General features: G+C 39.7%; 1 protein-coding gene across 2 annotated transcripts in view; it reads right to left on the bottom strand.

The window, feature by feature from the left end:
* mppe1 (metallophosphoesterase 1) overlaps nt 1-12,255 on the bottom strand; it is a 108,867-nt gene that overhangs the window by 2,483 nt on the left and 94,129 nt on the right. Inside the window, exon 9 of one of the 2 annotated variants that reach the window (XM_026260663.1) lies at nt 445-639. In XM_026260663.1, the coding sequence (XP_026116448.1) occupies nt 457-639 (183 nt within the window). In that variant the 3' untranslated portion in view covers nt 445-456. Of the gene's footprint in view, nt 1-444; nt 640-6,565; nt 7,770-12,255 lie in introns of those variants that run through there. The other variant, XM_026260662.1, reaches the window with a different exon arrangement.

Genomic DNA, 12,255 nt, shown 5'->3' on the forward strand with positions numbered 1-12,255 from the left:
GTATGTACTGTACTATGATGGTTCTTGTACTCTCTGTCACTCTTTATTTCCTTTCCCCATCTATGTCTTCCTTGATCAACATTTTCAAACAAAAATGTGCTGCACCTTGACCTGTGCTGTTTCTTGCGAATTATGTAAAGTAAAAAAATAAAATAATAATAATCATAATTATAATATATTTTCTGATTTAGGGAGATTTATTTGTGTGGTAGCAATTAAAAAAATATTCACAGTTTGGTCTGCACACTTCTATTTCACTATGTTAAGAGTTTTGAAATTGTGGCTTCTGTATGAATTAAACTATTGTGCTTCAAAATTATGTATTAACCATTTTAACCAGTATAATAATCGATTTTCAACAATTTATTGTTTCTGTGCACATGAACTCAGGGCTTACTGTTAAACCATTGTTATCATTAACAGTGCCACATAACTCTCACATGCCTTTTGTACATGTTACAAAGTCTTGTGCTTTCCTAGAAGGCGATTTGGCAAATGCAGTGATCTTCTGAACATCTTGATATGACTGAGTGTTATCAGTGCAATGATCAGACAGCTGCTGCAGTAAAGTGCCAACACAGTCCTCTCCTCTGGCAAAAAACACTTTGACAGCCGGATGTCTGACCTGGAGAATGTGCCCTAGAGGAAGTGACAGAAATACAATAACATTAACATTAAATAAATATGAAAATTCATGAAACTTAAACTACAAATATAAATATTTGCTATTTTAATTTAAAAAATCAACAGAATGAAGGATCTGTTAAATTATATTTCACTTTTTTAACTTTTCATGTCAACTTAATAATAAGAAAAGTGGGACTCTGTAACTATGTAAAATAACAGACCTGAAAATAAGTTTGAACTTAATTTTGTGGAAAGTGTATCAATTCTATGAAATGTCCAATAAATAGAATTGTAAACTTGAGAAAACTTAATGTGAACCATTCTGTGAAGTCTGGAGTTAACTGATCTGAAATGAAACAAATAAGTGTTGTGTATAGAACTACTTACAGAATAATTGAAACATACTCAACTAAAAGATATGAAACTTATAAAACTAAAAAAAAAAAAACATCTGCCACAATTGGAGATCGGGTATCTCGCATAGATCATATCAAGTATGAATGAATGAATGGGTAATTTATATAGCACTTTATTTTGTATTGCTGTACACCTAAAGCTCTTTACAATCATATGGGGGGGGGGGGTCTCTTCTCAACCACCACCAGTGTGCAACATCAACTTGGATGATGTAACGGCAGCCACAGTACAACGGCACCAGTGTGCTCACCACACACCAGCTAAAGGTGGAGAGGAAAGAGTGATAGAGCCAATCTAGCTTTCCCAGGAGGTCTCCCATCCAGGTGCTAACCAGGCTCAACCCCTTTTTAGCTTTAGTTGGCAACCAGTGTTGGGCTGAAGTCATTTAATACATTTGGTATATTTTCTAGCCAGCAATAATGCTTGAGACTGGGGAGTATATGTCTAAGGGGGAAAAATACACACCACAGAGAAAAAATAATCTCTAGATAACTTTCTGGATTTGCTATGCTATTTAGCATTCCCCTGTAAATAGCATCCAGTGGGCATAATGGTTAAACATTCATGTTCATAGTCATGTTAAAGAGAGTTGAAAGAGCACCATATGACAGAAATTTGATTGATGACCCCTTCATATAAATTCTATACGCCTCCACCACCCTAACTGGACACTTGATTATGTACATCCTCCGCCCATTTAACTGAAAATCTCTTTGTACATCTATTTATCCATCCCACCTATTAAAATTCATTTATTAACCCTCATATTGTTTGGGAATGTGTTCTTGTGCAGAACATTGAAACTTTTCAAAACTTTGTGGTTTAAACTTTCAAATGTTCAATGGTGTATTGGTTGGTAAAATTGGGTTAATTAATTAAAGTTTTTTTTTTTTACACACATTTGAAGAAAAACACCAATATAAATACAATTAAAAAGTCAAGACAAGCATTTACGTAATGTTGAATGGAAAGAGATGAAATATCTAAAAGACAATTCATTAAACAACAACACACAGCAGTTGTCAAAATCTTGTAGCCTAACATTACAATTGTAAAAAGTTAGAGTTTATTACTGATACAAAGTTAAATAAAATAAAATAAAAAGAGCCAAGTAGCCTATCTTATGGTGATCTAAAACAAAATACATCAGACATGCTCGTTAAACAAAAGCATATGGTAGTTGTTAAAATCTTGTAGTCTAACAAATTATTATTATTATTATTTTTAAGGTAGAGTTCGATACTGATACAAAGTTAAAGAAAAGAAAAATAGCTGAGCACCTTACGCTGACCTCAAACCAAACGTGGTAATATACTGTTCCATCATTAATAAATAACTACACAAGAACACATAAGTATAATGCATTATAAGCAATCTATTAACTACTAGTATCTAACAAGAAAATAGTAAGTGATAGTGCTTAGTCAACTGTGGTAGATCAAAATTAGCTAATCAGTAACTAATATTTTTTTAACTCCCCAATAACTACAAAGAACTACTACTAAGAACTACTACATACATACTACATACTGGTTCATAATTACTATTAATAATGCATAATGTATCATTTATTCTAAAGTGAAAGTCATGGTAGCCCACTAGTAATGACTCCAGTATTACCAAATTATTCACAAGAAATTAATAATTTGGGATTTATTCAATTATTCTAAAGTGACTAACATACTTAATTCTCTAGTAATGACTGAAATCATTGTAAGCTTTTGAGGGTTTTCTAAAGTTTTGGATAGTAATTATTCAGATGTTATTACATCTTTCTAAATGAATTAAAAACCATGATCTTCACTTTAGAGTACTGATCCAAATAATCAGCAATTAATTCAGAAGGATGTAGTAAAACTTCAGTCATTATTATCCAAAACCTTACATATGTCTTAAAATCTTACAATGATGTAAGCCAATATCAGATAGTTGTCATGCTTTTCACTTTAGAATACTGATTCAAGTAATTAGTACTTCCTTTAGAAGGATTTGGTAATACTGCAGCCATAACTAGGGGGTTACGATGATCTTCAACTTAGACAGTGCTTGAAGTGGACAAAAAGAAGTGCCTGTACTCACCCCCCGATTCATTTATATAAATTATTAAATTATATTAAATAAAAAAGTACTTTTCAATAATGTATGGACCACAGGGAGATGCCAAAGACTACTAAATTGCCTGCATTTAATACTATACCAATCCATGCAGAATCTCAAAATTTCTGACCACCGCATAATCAGTGTTCCTTATAACACTTTTGCGTTTAAGCCAAATACACGCTGAAAATAATATTTTTACTGACATCTAGACATAAGTCACTATTCTTTCCGCAATCACTCATGAAATCGGCTGTGTTTTCTCTGCATTAGCACCATTTTGTCATTACTGTTGGAATTTGTTTACTGGATCCTTGGACTTTCCAGGAGTTTACCAGTTTAAAATAATCTGATTGCAAAAGCATGCTTCTAATTTTAAGATATTATTTTCATTATAAAGTACTAAATCAAATTAGTAATCAGTAATTATTAATAGATAATTAATATTCGACTGCTCTGCACATCTCCCCTGCACTGTAAAAAGTGTTTTTTTTTTCTTGTAAATAAAGATAGCATCAGTTAAGTAAATTTTTCAAACAAATTCTATTTGATCTTTTTACTTAAAAATATGATGTCACATTTAATTCAATAAGCTACTTGAGGTTTAGTTTTTATTTAATTAACTTAAGGGGGGGGGGGGGGGGTGAAATGCTCGTTTTCACTCAATATCCTGTTAATCTTGAGTACCTAAAGAGTAGTACTGCATCCTTCATATCTCCAAAAAGTCTTTAGTTTTATTATATTTATAAGAGAAAAATAGTCTGTACCGATTTTTCCCGGAAAAACACGAGCGGCTGGAGGCGTGATGTGTGGGCGGAGCTAAAGAATCACGAGCGTGAGTAGGCTTTTGCGTTGAGAGCGTCTGTGACATTACCGTGAGGAAAAAAACATCCAAAACAAACCATGGCTAACAGTCAGATTCAGCGTATATTTATGATCCAGAATCAGATCCAGAGGCTGAAATTTAACAAGAGCAGCATCAGTAACGACGTCTCTATGTTAGGGCTGTGCAAAAACATCTACATGTACATCTCATCAGTAAAGACGCTCCTGTAATTAGAAGTATATTTCCAGCACGTGTGTTCAGATCAGAGTTGCCAGGTTTTCACAACAAATCCTTTTTGTTGTTTTTCACAAAAAATGTATTTTTGTTCAATAATATTTTTTTCTTTCTTTTTTGGTGTTTTGAGAGAATTTTATGATAATAATGAATTTTTATGCAATAATTATATTTTTTTTTCCATTGAATATAATAGAAAATGTATATATATATGTAATTTAAAAAAAAATGTTTTATTAATGCTGTATTTTATTTTAAAGTATAGCCAAGGCCTATAGAAAACAATTTTTGAAATTAAATTGGTGCCATCTGGTGGACAAATTAAGTATTTTTATCATGCAATAGCACATTTTTACCACTATAGAGAATGTACAGCTCTCTGTAGAAAGGCTTGTGATTTCTAGTGATTTTTGCACATATTTGCCTATTTATTTCAGGTTGTGGATTTTAATATATAAATCACAGATTCTCAAAGACTATTTTTGTCAAGTTTTTTTTTTTTTTTTTTTTTTTGTTTGGTTGGTTTAAATGGTAATTTCAAGTGCCAGTTTTACTTTATAATACAGTCAAACCTGAACATTGCACTAGAAAGAGAACAAATGGAAAGCATTTTGTTACCCATTGTTTTAATTCTAACTTAATAAAAAAAAATACATTATTTCAATCATAACATATTTTTATTAACCTTTTATTAGAGAGAGACATAGTATGTGACTTTTGAATTTTGGACCCAATGTCTCCCCTTTATTTTATTCATTGATTTTATTTCACATATTCTCATATTTCTCTGTTACAGGTTAACCAGTCTATTATTTCCTTGTGTGTGTGTGTGTGTGTGTCAACAGACGCTGTGATTGGCTTCTTTATTTTATAAACAGGTGCTGCAATAGGCCTGGAGATTACTAGGGAAGAATTCCATCCTTTGATCTTACTCTGTTTGTGCGTGCATGCGCGCGTGCTTGTGTGTGTGTTCAAGAGAGAGACATGGTGTGTGACTTTTGCATTTTGGATCCAATGTCTCCCCTTTATTTGATTCATTGATTTTATTTCACATATTCTCACATTTCTCCGTTACAGTTTCACCAGTCTCATATTTCCCTATGTGTGTTTCTGTGTATGTGTATGTGTGAGTGTGTCTATTTTCTAACCTTGATGGCTTACAGCCTCATGCTTTCATTGCTGTGCACTTTATTTCTTACATTGATGAATAATTGCTTTTATTTCACACATTTCCCAAAATTAGCTTTTGCAATGACACACTTTCATTTGTGTGTGGTGTGTTTTTGTGTGTATAAGTTTGTGTGTGTGTGTGAATTTTTTTGTCTGTTTTGCACTCTTGATGTTTTAGAGATTCACCCCTTCACTGTTGTGTGCTTTTTTTCTGCATCGTGGTTGATTTGTAGATTGTACACACAAAAAAAAACTCAGTATTTTCATATTTTTGCCAATTTCCCCATTAATTTCCAATGGCGGGTCATTTTTGACCCTAAGACCCTGAGTGTTTTTACGACCACTTAGACTTTTCAAATCCTGTCCCCAATTTTTTGGGGGTGTTCATATACCAAGTACCAATAAAAGACCATTCCGATGAAGCTACGATTTTTTACATTTAAAAAAAAAAATACGGGTCATAAATGACCGAAGAACCCCAGAGGGTTAACAGTCAAACCAAAAATTATTCAGACACCAGATATATTTTTTGATATTTATAGCAAAACTGTAATAATGTGAGAAATGTTGAAGGTGTCTGAATAAATGCAAAATAGGTTGAAATAGATAAATGTAGGTTTCATTGTATATTTCATTTTTACATTGAAGACTATCCAGTGCTTTTTTACATTTAATTATTTAGTTTCTGTACCTTGACACCTACAAACTTGAAAAAAACTTAAACATTGTGTAAATAGCACAAATAAATAAAAATAAACGAACATACAAATTAAACAATTTCAAACAGGGCCCACTGGTACAACCTTCGCCGGGTCCCCGATGACCCCAACTACGGCCCTGCTCTCGCCTGTTTCACACATACTCCGTCTGCAGTGCGTATGCAGTCCGTGTGCGTTACGTATGTGGTGCAGCACGGACTCGATGTGCTTTCACACAGGTGTGCTTTCACACTTTTGCAGTCCACTACTCGGTACGTAAACGATCACGGCACTGCTGCAGACGCGGCACTGCTGCAGACGCAAAGCTCCTGGAACGCAACTGGAATCCATTAACATGCAGACGGAGTATGTGTGAAACAGGCGTACGGTTGTTTGCACCTTGTGCAATGTGGAATTAGTTTAAAGCTTTTTCAAGCAGTTTGTGATGCATTTTGGAAACAGGAGATGTACATTCTAGCTTGCACCATCTAGCTTGATAAACCCCTTCTCATAGACTTACTGTTTGTCAATTTTATTTCGGTAAAACACATATTCTGAATACCGTCGGCAGAATTCGAATGAGCCATTTCAGGTGGATGTGATTTAGAATTCCGGTGAGGGTGTGCGTTGTGATTGTGTGGAGGTGGAACCTGGCGTGTTTGTAACAGTACCCCCCCTCCCCACGGCCCGCTCCTGAGGGGCCCCGACGTGGGACCCCGATGACGTGGTGGGCGTCCTCTTCCCCTGTGAGCTGGTAGGTTGGGATAATTGGAGTGGAAGGTATTGAGTAAGGTGGGATCCAGGATGTCGTTACGTGGGACCCAGGAACGTTCCTCTGGACCGTATCCTTCCCAGTCCACTAGGTATTCCAGCTGCCCACCAAGCTGCCGGGAGTCCAGGATGTCCTTGACTGTGTAGGCCGCACCGTCATCTAGGAGGAGAGGAGGGGGGACTTTGGCTTTGCCAGATTCTGTGGAGGGAGAGACAGAAGGATGGTGAGGTTTAAGGAGAGACACATGGAATGTGGGGTGAATCCAGTACTCAGGGGGAAGCTGGAGTTTGTAGGTGACTGGATTGATCTGCTGGGTGATGGTGAATGGGCCAATGAATCTGGGACTGATCTTGCAGCAGGGTAGACGCAGGCGGATGTCCCGGGTGGACAGCCAGACCTTCTGACCGGGTTGGTAGTTAGGAGCCTCGGATCGGTGAAGGTCGGCTGTCGTCCTGCGTCTGCGAAGTGCCCGTTGGAGTTGGTGATGTGCTGCCTCCCAGACCCTCTCGCTCTCCCGGAACCAGTAGTTGATGGCGGGGACATCCGAGGGTTCTCCTGACCAGGGGAATAGAGGTGGTTGGTAGCCGAGTACGAACTGGAAGGGAGTGAGTCCGGTGGTGGGTTGGCGGAGGGAGTTCTGTGCGTACTCGGCCCACCCCAGGAATTGATTCCAGGAATTCTGGTGGCCGTGACAGAAGGTACGGAGGAAGTGTCCAATCTCCTGGACCTTCCTCTCCGTCTACCCGTTTGATTGAGGGTGATACCCGGAGGACAGACTGATGGCCACACCTAGGAGGGAATGGAAGGCTTTCCACACCCGGGAGATGAACTGGGGGCCTCGGTCCGATACGATATCTTCTGGGATGCTGAAGTACCTGACGACATGGTTGAACAGTAATTCAGCCGTTTCCATGGCTGTAGGTAAGCCCTTTAGAGGAAGAAGACGACAGGATTTAGAAAATCTATCCACTATAACCAAATAACAGGTATTTTTGTCAGAAGGCGGGAGGTCAGTAATAGAGGCCGACCAATATATCGGCCGGCCGATATTATCGGCCGATATGAGCTAATTGCATTTAAATCGGCATCGGCGTTTATAACGGCCGATGAAACTTGAGAAACGGAGTCTCATGCTTCACTCATGTTATGAGTGTTGCATAGTTTGCCCACCAGAGGGCGGTCTGCAACTCCAGAGTTGACAACAGCACCAGAAATTCACTACAGAAGAAAGCGATCAGCCAAGCCACCCAGGTGAGTCTGTTGTTCGTCATGTGAAATACTTGTAGATTTAGTTCATACACTGTATATAAAAACGGTGTGGTAGTTCTAGCTAACGGTCCTACCATTATCACTTCTAAATATTCTGCAACATCACGTACAGCCGCTAATGCATTTCTATATTAGATTAGCCACAAAGCTAATACCATGTTTATCAGTGGAAGAGCGCGAACGTTAATAAGAGGTCAAACTATAACATTAGTATTTAACTTATTCGTATTCTATTGCGGTGTGTTTCCCACATAATGACCGCGTAATGGTCCTTTCACACAGGACGCGTTATGCACGGCGCTTGCCCGCTGGGTTTAGCGTTGCCCTTCAGATACAATGCGATTTGCGCTGCGCTGCGCTATGGCATTGGCGGAGTTTTAAAAACTTTTAGCGGGAGCTCTTTCATAGTCTGTTGTTCCTCCTTTCAGTCAGCAGCAAACATGTATCTGTCCCATTGTAAGAAGCGAGCGATAGCTCTAGTCCTGCTGATGAGAATTAAGAGAGAAGCAAGGAAGAAGAGGCTACCCTCAGGTCCAGAGCACAATTTGGTGAATTCAGGCTGGTTACGTTACTCTAACGCTAATATAGCTTCCTTTTTAGCAGGCCCCTTAAATGCTTGCTATTAACTTGTTTGAAGGTGGTTCTTCTCAAAATTGACAGCGGTGTGTTCATGGCACTAACGTTAACCATTCAACTTCGAATTGATTCCGTAATCTTCCGGTAACAGTAGGCTAACTTTACGTTCGCCAGCGCATGACGATGTTTTGATTCAGACTACACAAAGAGAAGAGGAGAAGATATACGGGTCCGTTGTGAATGTGTCTGTTAGAGCAAATGTAGTGTAGTTACAGTAACTACAGTAGGTGCGTCGGAAATGATTAAACCAGAGGGGACATGTAAATAAATGTGAGTTGAACACGCACTTTTTTTTTTTTTTTTTTTACATATTGTTTCAAAGAAGCTTTACAGACATAACAGGGAAATGTTGAAATAATATAGTTAAATATAAGTAGGTAATACCTATTGCTTGACAAATAAAATAAAAAAAAAAATAAAAAATTCTCATTTTTGCCTATGTAGGAGATCCCTGTTTATTATTATTATAATTCTAATGATGACATGAGTAATGATACATGGTGATATTATTAATACACATGCTTATTCTTTCTCTGTCTCTCTTTCTGCCCTACAGATGGCTGAAAAAGGTGAATGCTGTAGCAGCAAAGTGTGGGACTACATCTGCAAATACTTTAACTTTAGTATTATCATTTATTTACAGTACACACACAGACTGTTAAAACCAGCTTCAACTGGAAGAAAGTAAAAGTGTTAAAGGTTTAAAATCAGACAGTTTTTTGATCATTAAAAAATATATATACTTTTGATGTGCAATAGTTTAGTCATTGAGACTGTAATCTAAGGCTTTCTTTAACATAAATCCCTTCTGGAAAATGATTTATACAGCCCACATACATAGAACAGGCAGATATTTTGCTCTTGAATGTTGTGTTAGTGCAGTTTATAGTGAATGGGTCTAATATCCAGTTTATTTTCAAAATCAAAATATCGGCTTATAAATCGGCTCTTTTCGAGTTAATATCGGCATCGGCATCGGCCCCCAAAAATCCATATCGGTCGGGCTCTAGTCAGTAATGAAGTCCACCCCTAGGTGTGACCATGCGTGATTAGGAACGGGCAGAGGATGGAGTTTGCCAGATGGTAGGTGGCGAGGACTCTTGGACATGGCACAGCTGGTACATCCACTCACGTACCTCCTGAAATCCGAGGCCATGTAGGGCCACCAGAAGCGTTCCCTTAGCAGCAAGAGGGTTTCATTGACCCCCGGGTGACCAGTGCCAAATGACGTATGAGTGGGGTGCGCCGTGTCCTGGTGATGTATAGGTGTCCCGGTGGGCAACCCGGCGGGGTGTTGGTAGGAGGCTCGGCTGGAGGAAGAGTGTCAGAAGACCAAGTTATCGGAGAGACGATGATATTTTCTGGGAGGATGGTTTCTGGAGTTTCAGATTTCTCTTCGAGAGCGTAGCATCTGGATAGGGCATCGGCCTTCACGTTTTTCACCCTTGGGCGGTACGAGATGGTGAAATGGAAACGGGTGAAGAATAACGCCCAGTGGGCCTGTCTGGGATTGAGTCTCTTAGCCACTCGAAGGTATTCTAGGTTCTTATGGTCAATGAGGACTTGAAAAGGGTGTTTGGCTCCCTCTAGCCAATGGTCCAACTTGGTAAACACAGTGGCACCACGGAGATGTTCCAGGGCAACAGGGACGAGGGGAAGTGGGTACCGGAATTTTACTGTGATGTTATTGAGTGCTCGGTAATCAATACATAGCCTCAAGCCTCCATCGTTCTTCTCTACGAAGAAAAAGCTTGAAGCAGTAGGGGAGGTAGATGGATGAATATACCCTTGGGCCAGCGCTTCCTTGATGTATTCCTCCATGGCCTTCTCCTCGGGAATGGATAGGGGATATATCCTTCCCTTTGGCACTGGTTCACCCGGCAGCAGATCGATGGCACAGTCCCACGTTCAGTGTGGAGGCAGCTTGGAGGCCCGTTTAGGGCAGAAGACGTCGCTGAAGGGGGCGTAGCATTGAGGAATGGTGATGGACTGATTTTCAACTGGGCTTTCAATAGATGTGGAGTAGACTGGAAGAGGTTCAGGGGATGGTGTGACTGGAACTGGACAACCAGAGATACATGATTGGAAACAGGCTTCGCCCCACTTCAGGATCTCGTCTTCCAGGAAATCACAGGGTTGTGCTGCTCCAGCCACGGGCGCCCTAGAATAATGTCAGAGGTGGATTCATCCAGAACCAGCAGATGGATCTCCTCGTGATGGAGTAGTCCAGTTTGGAGGGATATGGGGCCCACACTATGCCTTAGCGGCCTGCCGGTGATTGTGTGGACCTGGTAGGCTGAGGGCGTGGCCGTGGTAGGGAGTTTGAGCTGACGGCAGAGGGCGCCAGAGATGAAGTTGCCGGCTGACCCAGAATCGAGGAGGGCAGAAACTGGAAGAGACATGTCAGCATCAATAAGTGTCAGAACAGTGGTGAGTGGTTTCATTTAGTATCTTGAATGGAGAATGGCACTCACCATAGGACGAGGAGGATGGACGGGGCACACTGCTATAGCATGGCCTGGGGCTGCACAGTAGAGGCACAGATTCTGGGCCAGCCGTCTCTGATGCTCCGCCATAGTGAGGCGGTAGGAGTCGAGGATCATCGGCTCGCTGGCTGGTTCTGGGGAGTTGACGTTATCTGGTCGGAAGAGTGGTGTGGAGAATGTGACTGGCCCTGGTGCTCTTCTAAGCACGACTGGGATACAAGTGCGGTTGCATCTCCAGGACCAGCGAACACAGTACAGTACACAATACAGTTCAAAAATGTGGTTTCCAACAAATGCTCCATCATTTCAACCCAATATACCAGCTTCCAAGTCAAAACTTCTTTTTTATGTACAATGAAAAAAATTTCCGGCATCTAAAATGACACCTGAGACCTCATAATCCAGCATCTCAGAGAGAAACTGTTTTACATTTGCACAACAGATCTTTAAACAAGTAGAACGGCAGACACTTTCATTTCTGTAACTCTGCAGTACATTACTAAATTGTGGGAATTGCAATTCTGGTGTCTTGGTTGTTGTGGTCTCAACACAGATCACACTGCTGAAAATTTGGCAATTTGGCAGAGTGGAAGTTGGATATTGCAAGAATGTCAGGCATCACAACAGACAATGCTAAATGCAAATGCAAAAATAAAAAAAAACAAAAAAAGCCTTTGAGGACTACACCTGGATTCCTTGTTTTGGACACAATCTCCACCTTGCTGTAAATAAGGCATTAGACATAAACAGGCTTCGAAAAATTGTTTCTGCCTTTACAAGATCACCAAAACTTTCACACGCCAGCTGAAGAAGAAACAGAAAGATCTGTCCTCTACAGACCACAAACTCATTCATGATGAACCAACTCGCTGGAATTATTCATACGATATGGTGGAACGTTTCTTGGAGTAGCAGCAGGTTGTCTGTGCTGTCCTGGCTGAAGACAGTAAAAAATGGTATCTGATGCCAAAAGACTCAGACATTACAGTTTTAGAAACTGTTAAAGGAGTTCTTGAGCCACTC

The sequence above is a fragment of the Carassius auratus genome, unplaced genomic scaffold (assembly GCF_003368295.1).
Source record: "Carassius auratus strain Wakin unplaced genomic scaffold, ASM336829v1 scaf_tig00215567, whole genome shotgun sequence".
In the NCBI taxonomy this organism is placed as follows: Eukaryota; Metazoa; Chordata; class Actinopteri; order Cypriniformes; family Cyprinidae; genus Carassius; species Carassius auratus.